Raw genomic sequence first — 9,939 nt, 5'->3', positions numbered from 1 at the left:
TCAAATGTACAAATCACCATTAACATGAATCAACACAATATTCAATGAATATTCAATAACATCACTCAAAAAAAAGCGAAAAAACATTGTTAGTACTTCACCACAGCTAGATAAGATTGAAGTAAGCACAAAATTCTGTCATATTTCTCGTAAGCAATTACTCACACTGAATTTTCAACAAAGCAATTTCAACTCAAATCATATTCAAAAGTTAACGTATTTAGTTAAAATCTTCCAAAAAGAACAAATATTTAGATAGAATTCATTATTATTCATCAAATATTGGAATAAAAATCAATCATTTTAATCAATTTATTTTTAGTGTCTAATTTTATCCTCAAAGTGTCCAAAATAAGAAACTGGACAAAATTATGAGCCTTTCCCCTATTACTTTTTTTTTTTCATTCAATCAAGCTCGATCAAAAAGTTCTTCGTGAGGATTGTTGAAAATACCTCTTTTCTCAGAAAGGAGTTATAAAGTAAAATGCTCTCATTTTGCAAGGGGGCTACCAGAATGGATGGTGGGGGGAGGGGGTGGTATGCATGGATAAAAAGTTGAAGTAATACACTGACCCTATACAGAATTTCATTAAGATCGCTTTAGCAGTTCTTGCGTAATTTGTTGTCAAACTAGTGATTTATTGGAAAGATAGAGGCTTTTTTACAAGGACTTCCAGCGTTTATCATCCTGGATCCCGAGAATTTTTTTTTTATTTAAACTAGTATCTTCAAAATGCGCCTACTCTCAACTTTGGATAAAGATGAACCCGTGCCCATATATATTTTTGATCATTCTTCCTTCTAAGAAATAGTTTTTATGCTCTAGAACTTTTCCTCCATGGTTTAGAACTTTGGTCCCAGAACAAAAGTTGTTACTTATACCTAGTCCCCGGTGAGTGGCCTTCAAAGTTGAAGCCAATTTCTTACTTTCACATACAAATGCGTATGGGAATTTTTCTGCACTTGAGATCGTTATGCTAAATATTTAAAAAGTGAGAATTTTTTCCGTATTATAAGATACCTTTCCGTATGGAGGGATAAATATATTTAATTTTTTTTTAAATAATTTTTTTCCTTGGAGCACTGTGAGCTGAGCCCGAGATCAATTAAGAATTGGCTTCAAATAGCTCCATATAAAAAGGCCAAATTGCCAGGCGCTTGACTTATACCAATGTCTATCCATTGACATAGATCCCGTTCGTGGCGATTCCGGGACCATATTTGACCATTCTCCTTCCACAGTCTAAATATTCTTGAAGATCACCATGAATATAGGCCCTAAGGTTTAGTCATATAGGGCTTATTTACCCTAATTGCTTTCCCGGTAAAAAGCTTGGGAAAATTTTGACTTAGGATTGAACAAATGATCCATTCCATTTCGAAAAACCACTTAAGACTGGTTCTTTATAATTTCGAGACCTTCGGAAAGTGGGCTAAACCCGTGTAATATAATTTTTGCAAGCATCCAGCTAAACGTTGAAATATTTTTAAAAAACGGCTGCCCTATCTACTTCATAAAAATTTTCATCTGCTTTTGATTTTTTTTCTTTAACCCTTTAAGGACGATTGGAACACCGGTGTCCCATAGAGAAAATAATTTTTCTGATTACCTAAAGTTATTTTTTTCTTATGTTTGTACGTAATTGCAATGTAGAAGGTTGAGGGAATGTAGGATATTTTTTTGAAAATTTCCAGATACTTACTATATAGTAAATATTTAAGCTTAACCCATTCCTTACCATGGTATTATACATCATACCCAATTACGTTATTTTAGATGATTTATTCCTGGGCAATTGTTATCCGAATTGCTGTCGGGAAGTAACTTTAGTACTTCAATTACGTGGGAAAAATAGCCCGACAGAAATGGAAATATATTTTGTTGTTCTTTTCTCGCTTCGCGGAGTCATGCAAAATTTTTGCTCAAGATGGCGAACGGAAAATTCGAGATCCTGTCGAATTTATAAAAATTGGCCTTCATCCTCTTTCCTGATTGCCAATTTGTTTTCTTGGATAGTTACTCTACCTAAATCAATAGAGTTCGTAATGAATCAATGTACAGAATTTAAATTCAGCGACCGTTAAGACGCATGTTTGATTGCGGCTTCCCGCGCTTCCATAAGAGATAAAATTTATTTCTTTTCAAAAAAAATCATCTATTAATCTGTATGAATATAAGTCCAAAATATGAATATTCTATCTCAAGTATTTCTAGTACATTGACTGAATGGGTTAAAAATGACGAATTTTTAAATTCCCAGATTTAAAAATTATTTTAATTTTTTTTATACTTTCAATTTTTTTTTAAACAAAATCGTTTTGGTAAATGAAACTACAATACTCAATCATAATATTTTTCATTAGAGTGAAAATTATCAATCATTGGTATCGTCAGAAAAATTACTTAAATTTTTGGGCTAATTTTGTCCCTATCGTTCATACAGACAAATGTACACCAAATCAAACTTTGTTGGATTTTTTAAGGTTTGAAAACATGGACATTGGAAAACATGGTCGATCGATGAAAAATTCGATGGTGAAAAGGTACACTTTTAATGCTTCTGAAAAATTAACAAATTTAAATTTGTGAATATGAATGGATTTTCGCTTTATTTAAAGCAAAATTAACTAAATAATGAAACCGTGGTATAGAAAATATATAAATAAAATAATTTAGTACTGTATTTATCATGAAAGCAATGCCGTTTCCATTTGGAATAGAGAAAAATTTCCATTTGGAGCAGGTTTTGAATTAGCTTATTTACCCTAAAGGGATAATTAATCCTTAAAACTCCTAAAATTCAGTGATTCCTATTGCTATTAGTGTTTTTTTTGGGTACGAGTTTAAATCTTTAGTTAGACTGAAATCCATCTCTTTTTGCAAAATTTTTTTTTGCACTCAATAACTCGAAGAAAGTTTTTATATATATTTTTTGGAATCTTAAAAAAAATAATTGCAGTGTAAAGAAAGTCTTATGGCCTCTACACACTAAAGAAAGTTATGTCCATATTGAAGAGTTTTTCCTATAGAAACGTAGGAAATTTGCTTCAATATGGACATAAATTTCTCTTGTGTATAGAGGCCATTAGCTCAGTAAGAATTCAACTTATATCTAAAATTGGTCAGTAAAAGACTTTTATTTTCTCATCATGCTCTATTAATTTACTTTCCAAGATTACTCTTCTTCTTTCTTGATCTTCTCATCTTTTCCTTGATCTTTTAAAGTCCAGTTACAAAATTTCTTACCTTTTTCATGTCCGGTTGACTTGGATGTGAAACTTACAGGAGGGCATTGCCTGTACTTCAGCAGTTACTGTACTGCTGATTCCCAGATTCAGCAAACTACCCCGAATTAGCCCACATGTGAAGGCAACATACTTGGGTGCATGCTCGAGATACTGTGTTCCAGAAGAGATTCTCGTGAGGAAACGGAATGCATTGTCTTGGAGGACATAAACTCCCTGATGATTCGTCCGGAGGTTGTCAATTTGCTTTTTGTAGATCGAAGACCAAAAGTCCGTACAGATAAATTTCAGTGTTTCTAGTTCATCCTTGAATCTCGGCCATTCCCTGGTTAATCTCTCTATTATCCTGTAGCCTGTGGTGAAGCCGATATACTCCAAATCAGACAAATCATTCTCATTCTTCTTCACCTGTTCCCAGAAGGAAGAATGTTTAGTGGAATTTCTTGGGATTCAGAAGCAGTTTATGGTGGATTTACTTACATCTTTGTCCGACAGGACATAATTTACCAATTCTATGTGCAGATACTCCAAAACAGCATCCTCAGACATTATTTTTGAGTATTTTTCTCAATGAAACACAATTTTGCAGATACTTTAGAACATAACCTCACTTATGTCATGAGAAAAATTTCCCTTTTGGGATATTTTTAAATCAAGAAACTCCCGCCAAAATCATAACGGTTTTTTGAATGGAATTTTCGGGATTCATGGGGCTTTCAAAACGAAAAATGCATGACGCCACATGAAGAATTTTAATAAAAAAATCTTCTCGAGGCATTGTATGATGCATATATTGAGAAATATATAAGTACAACATGTCCTAAAATAAGCACAAAAAAATCACAAAATTATATTTTGTTCGAGGGGAACTTTCGGGGGAACGTTTACATCGCATGGTCCCCAAAAATGCACAAATCCACGTGATTTTTGCACAAATGATTTCGCCAAAAATCAGGCGATATTCTCAGGTAATTTTTATGTATGTACAATATTATAAATGAGAGGAAATGTGTATTCGTGTGTACTTACCAAAATGGGGGGAAACAAAAAAATAAATAAATAATTTGCACAGAGGAATGATTCAGATGATGACAAATTCATCCTCATCGTCATCATCATCGTCCGTCGCTGCTGCAGACGAGGAGGAATTTATAGAATTAGTGTGACTGTAGACAAGATGGGAGAGATCTGCCTCCTGATCGCATCTCTTTCCACGACAAAAGACAAACATTGGATAATTTACTTCTGTCATCTGATTCCCCGTCTGAATTCTATCTCTGCTCGTTGGAGATCTCAGTGGCATCAGATACTGCGAAAAAAAATCTCATTAACCCTCTAAAAATCCCCAATTCCAACCCTTTCTCGCTAAATACCGGCTGAACAGATGCAATAAAATGATCAAAGTCACTCTTTGTCGGACAATAGAATCCTACACAGCAGCTCGGATCCATTTTCGAGATCTTCATTTTTCGTGGGGATTTGCAGTGAAAGCTGTGCACAGGAAAATTCTCCTGATTCACATCAACCATTTCCTGACAGTAATGTGGGTCCAAGTAAATCAATTCTAAAGCAAAAAAAATCCCAAAGTAAAATCAAGGAAAAAATTAACAATGTCTTCACTTTTGCGGACACTCACTTTCTTCCTGATGCCCAACAAAATAGAGGGAATGCTTGGGACGTCCACCGATGATCCCAATGGACGCCTCAAGGCTTAATAAAGCCTTCAGACTATTTCCGTAAATTGTATTGAGCTTCTCAGCACCAAGTCGAAGAGGAACAAGAAGAATTAGGGCTTTCCAGATACTTTTTTCTGGGTTCTCACTAAGTTTTCCTGCAAAAAAGGCATTAGAAAAATATATTTCCTTTAAAATATACCGATAAGAAAATAAAAAAAAGCAATAACACAGTATTTTTTTCTAAAAAAGTGCCTTGAGATTTTTTGTTAAATTAATATTATGTTATAGGGTAGGGGAACGTGGGGCAGACTGGAGTTTAATATTTTATTATATTCTCACAAAAAAAAATTGAGGAAACTTTAATAGATATATTTCTATACAAATTACTGCTCTACAACTTTATCAAAGATCATTTTGCTCAATCTCTATCTAAAGCGGTCTTCAGACTAGAAATTTAGTCCAGTTCCCGAAGGTTTCAAAAATCTTCAAAATCTAATAGATCATTTGTCTTTAATAATCCAATCTTAAGTTATTTATTTTTTTAAAGAAAGGTAGACTAATAAGAAATTAGAGGAATTAACTCTTTCCGGACCACAACATATCCAGCGAACGAATTTCAGTAAAACTCACGTTATTGTAAGTCTTAGTGGTCAAATATGATACTTTTGTAGAGAAAGAATTTTTTTCCGCCTCTGGGAAATTGGAAAACTCATGGGTACTCTCGTCCCCAAAAGAACAAAAAGGATACTACAAATCAGGAAAAACAGTAAAAACTTCCCCGAAAGCAATCTCCCTCGCTGCCAAATGCCAAAATTATCGGCCATATTGACAAAAATGTCGCTCCCGCTTGGAATTTTCTTATAAGGTTGGTGTCAAAAAGCAAATGGCGGGATAACCATACATTTGACCTCTAGATTTTTGTGGACGAGAGTAGCCATAAATTTTGAACAAGTTTTTTGAAAATTTAAGAAAAAATTATTTTTCGAATTTATGCAATCTGTAATTGTTAGTTATCATACTTATTGACCCCGAGAGGTTTTTCCTTATTCTGGTCTAGAAATGAAAAAAGTCACAATATCTGCAAGGAAGCATAAAATCGAAAATTCACGATTTTTGACCAAGAATATCTTAGCTCAGGAGTTAATTGGGATCCTGCAAATAATATTCTAGATTTGGACATCCTTATAGTTTGTAATCATCCACAAGAATCGAATTTTTATCGATTCTAACTAGTCCAAAAAAATTCTTTTTTCCATGGGTACCCAGGGTCCCAAAGGAGACGAAAGAGTTAAGGAGTATTGCTTGGAACCTTGTAGACAGTTTATCGTCTTTATTTACTCTAAAATCATTCTTAATATATTTTAAAATAAATAAAAATGTTGACATAGCTTTGGTGCCTTATTTCGGCCACCTTCATTCTCATAGTTTTTTGCCCATCGGGAATTCTTCAAATGTCTTTTTACATCATCTTGTTTGTGGAATATGCATTTTTTGTTATTCTTTCGCATTGTATAATCTCTAGAGTATGTAAAAACCAAAAACTCATGAAAATTCGAGGAACAAAGAATATGGCCGGAATTGCAAGCTGGCCGGAATTTGGTGCACTTACCCTAATTATTTTATGAAAAACTAACATGTAATGTTTGAAAGATTTTATCTCAAAACGTTAAAAGTGCAACTAAATTCGCGGATGTGCGAATTCATTGTTCGTTTAGAAAATGAATCTGAAATAAAAGTACATTTGCTTCAGTAGTTTTGAGAAAAGCATGTTTTTTCTATCCAGATAAAGGAAAATAGTCTTCAGAAAAATAAAGTGAGCTAAATTTCTTATAAGAATAATGTTCATTACCATTCTAAAATGGAATAAGTTTTCTGAGTGGGAGGGAGCTCGTGAAAAAATTGAATATCCATTTTGACTGATTTTGCCCGTATCTCCCCTATTTTAGTAAATTCGGTCAGTGTAATGCCCAACGCACAATAAGTTTTGTTTTTTAAACATGTTTTTGACATTTCAATGAGAGTGAATGAAACAGAAATCTAGTTATCTCGTTTTCTCTCATAGGAAATTTTGAAAACATATTTACAAACAAAAGTTATTGTGTGTTGGGCATAATGACCAACGCACAATATCTTTTGTTTGTAAACATGTTTTTAAAATTTCTGTGAGAGTGAGCGAGATGACTAGATCTAGATCTCACTCACTCTTATTAAAATGTCAAAAACATGTTTACTAAACATAAGTTATTGTGCGTTGGGCATAATGCCCAGTGCACAATAACTTTTGTTTGTAAACATATTTTCAAAATTTCCCATGGGAATGAGCGAGATGACTAGATCTCACTCATCCTTATTGAAATGTCAATTTGATTTCAATGAGATTTCATTTCAATGAGAACGAGTGAGATCTAGATCTAGTCATCTTGTTCCCTCTCATGAGAAATTTTGAAAACATGTTTACAAACAAAATTTATTGTGCGCTGGTCCTAAATCAGCAAATTTTGTAATTTGATAATTAAAACAGACAACATAATTTTTTTTGTATGTTCATAAACTGTAAAATATAAATTGGTCAACAGGGAATTATCAATTTGGGTCAGTAAAAATTTATAAAGTCAAAATTCACATCTCTTTCTTTCTCAAACGTTTTGCTAATGGCTCCGGCACACCTTTGAGATCAGGAAAATTTCATGAAGTCGAAATTCGCATCCGTTTCTTCCTCACATGTTTTGCGTATGACTATCTCATTCTTTCGCATACCAAATTCGATTGAGCTAAATTGAACTTATTGTGATGTTTAAAAGAAGAAGAAGAGTGCGAGAGAATGAGATAGATATATGCAAAGCATGTGAGAAAGAAAGGGATTCGAATTTCAACTTCATGAAATTTTCCTGAACTAAAAGATGTGCCGGAGCCATAATGGTCTATTCTACTTGGCACTCTAAATTGAATTAAACTTAAATTTATATTGTTGTGATGTTCAAGAGAAGAATAAGAGTACCAAAGGGATGTGAATTTTGATTTCATGAAATTTTCCTGGCACATAAAAAGTTTGCTGGAACCGCTGGAACCATTATCTTGGTATTCCAGAAATTTTAGAGTTTTCTGATCAATTTTTTGTCTTTTTTTTTACAAAATGGGACATAATAATTTTTTTTTTAAATTGAACGCAATAATTTTGATTTTTCTCATTTACAAATTTTTTCTATCGATCAAAAGTCAATTTTTAGAAATTTCTGAAACTAATAAAGATTTTTCTTAAACCTTTTTAAAATTTCTAAGGAAAAACTTGGAAAACACTTGTAAAAATATCATCTTAGCAGTATCGGTAACTACAAATGGCTATTGTGCAAATAATCAAATATAACTCATCAGAATTTCTGGAAATGTAAAGAGTGAAATTCCATTGTGTACTGCTAAACAACCTCAACGGCACGTAAAAAAAAATGTTGATCTCCGTGATAAAAGAAAAACTGCTTTTTTTATCAGTCCAATGAAAGCTTACACGCGGAATTTCTTGCCAATTCCGATAATGCTAAATGACTGAATTGTGCTAATTGAGCGAGACTTACCTCGTGAGGGAGAGTGCCTCCGATGCCAGGGAGCTAGAGATCTGCCATCATTGGCTGGGATGAGACACTCATCGAGGATGTCCTGAATGTAGACTGTGCAATCCTGCGCCACGTGCACATGAATCCCATCGAGATCTGCATTTTCTTTGCTGGCCAGGAGCATTGCTTGCCGCAGGAGATGCGCCACGGCTCCGGGAGCATACCAGTCACCGGGCTTCTTGCCCGAATCCTGACCAAGTTGAACGAGAGTGTGAATGGAGAAGGGACTGTTCCTGGAACTTATGTCTGCGAACCACTTGACAATTTTCCGGTGGAGATTGTCTTCGTGCGTTGTGTAGAGTTGAGTTTCCGGATCCCAGCGCCAGTTGCGCCCTAGGAAGTGGCAAATCAGTCCCTGGGCCAGCATCATCTGTCCACTTCGCAGCATACAGCCCCAGCCGCAGTCTGATGTGAATTGGCCACCGTTCATGGCTGGAAATTCCCGGCGATAGGTCATCCAGAGGCGACTCATAAAGTCCCTCTTGAAGGCATCAATGCCTTCCTCCTCCCACGAATTATCTGCATTCTGATCATCCACAACGTCTGTGCCAAGTTCATGTACTCCCTCGGGATCTAAACCTTCTACCACATCCTCCAGGTGCTCTCCGTCAACATACCTGGCTTCCATTGTGGCGGGATTGAGCTCCATTGAGGATTCCATGGAAGGCGGGGGAGAAAACTTTCTGTGATAGCATCTGCCAAGGAGCCAAATTGGTTGCTCCTTTGAGAAGTTTGCCTTCATCTTCCCACTCCAGCCGTACTTGACATTATTCCACATGGACATCAACTTCGACTCCACCTTCCCTCGCAGCTCAGCTCCAGTTTCTGCATCCTGAGGACTTGTGGATGGTTCCCCGTCAGCTCCGTAGAATTGAGTGAATGCTGCCATAAATCTCGATGATTGGGTCTTCCGTGGAGTGCTAGCACTGGATTTACTGCCATCGCGTGCCCCCGAGGACTCTGGGGACGCCGATGAGGCTCCCGGAACTGCAGATCTCGATCTTGGTGGTCTCACTAGCACGTCGTAGCTCATTTCAAAGCACAAATATCACCTCTATTGTGCAATCGGCCGATCAGGTGGATCAATTAGACCGCGATAAACATAATTCACGCTCTACCCTTGGCCGAGGAATGCAATTTATGTAGGTTTATTTTGGTTGCAAAATTGTCATTGAATGATGGGGAAAAAATTTACCGAAATCACACGAACAAATTCAGCGCCTCTATTAGCCAGCATCGGCAACTGTGTTTACCAAGGGGGAGATATTAGGTGAAAATGTGTACACTGTACACCACTTCCAAACACTTCCACAATTTGCATGGAATAGCCCTGCGCACTTCCAAAACTTCGCAACACTCTCGAAAATGCTGCAATACTTCCAGCACTTTCTGCACTTCATGCACTTCTC

At 35.6% G+C, this 9,939-nt stretch overlaps 2 protein-coding genes across 2 annotated transcripts; both read right to left on the bottom strand.

The window, feature by feature from the left end:
• Window positions 1-3,135: 3,135 nt before the first annotated feature.
• On the bottom strand, window positions 3,136-3,866 carry LOC129798090 (trafficking protein particle complex subunit 6b). The gene is made up of 2 exons (XM_055841063.1): window positions 3,727-3,866; window positions 3,136-3,654 (listed from the first exon to the last, which is right to left on the bottom strand). The coding sequence occupies exons 1-2, from the start codon at window positions 3,793-3,795 to the stop codon at window positions 3,253-3,255; spliced, it is 471 nt and encodes a 156-aa protein (XP_055697038.1). The 5' UTR covers window positions 3,796-3,866; the 3' UTR covers window positions 3,136-3,252.
• Window positions 3,867-4,015: 149 nt separating this feature from the next.
• On the bottom strand, window positions 4,016-9,741 carry LOC129798026 (cysteine protease atg4da). The gene is made up of 4 exons (XM_055840970.1): window positions 8,492-9,741; window positions 4,883-5,077; window positions 4,620-4,810; window positions 4,016-4,555 (listed from the first exon to the last, which is right to left on the bottom strand). Exons 1-4 carry the CDS (start codon window positions 9,561-9,563, stop codon window positions 4,328-4,330), a joined length of 1,686 nt encoding a protein of 561 aa, XP_055696945.1. The 5' UTR covers window positions 9,564-9,741; the 3' UTR covers window positions 4,016-4,327.
• Between the last annotated feature and the right edge of the window lie 198 nt (window positions 9,742-9,939).

Source organism: Phlebotomus papatasi, chromosome 1, assembly GCF_024763615.1.
Source record: "Phlebotomus papatasi isolate M1 chromosome 1, Ppap_2.1, whole genome shotgun sequence".
Classification (NCBI taxonomy): Eukaryota; Metazoa; Arthropoda; class Insecta; order Diptera; family Psychodidae; genus Phlebotomus; species Phlebotomus papatasi.
Note: the sequence above shows the minus strand (reverse complement) of the source record. Positions and strands in the feature narration are given on the sequence as shown.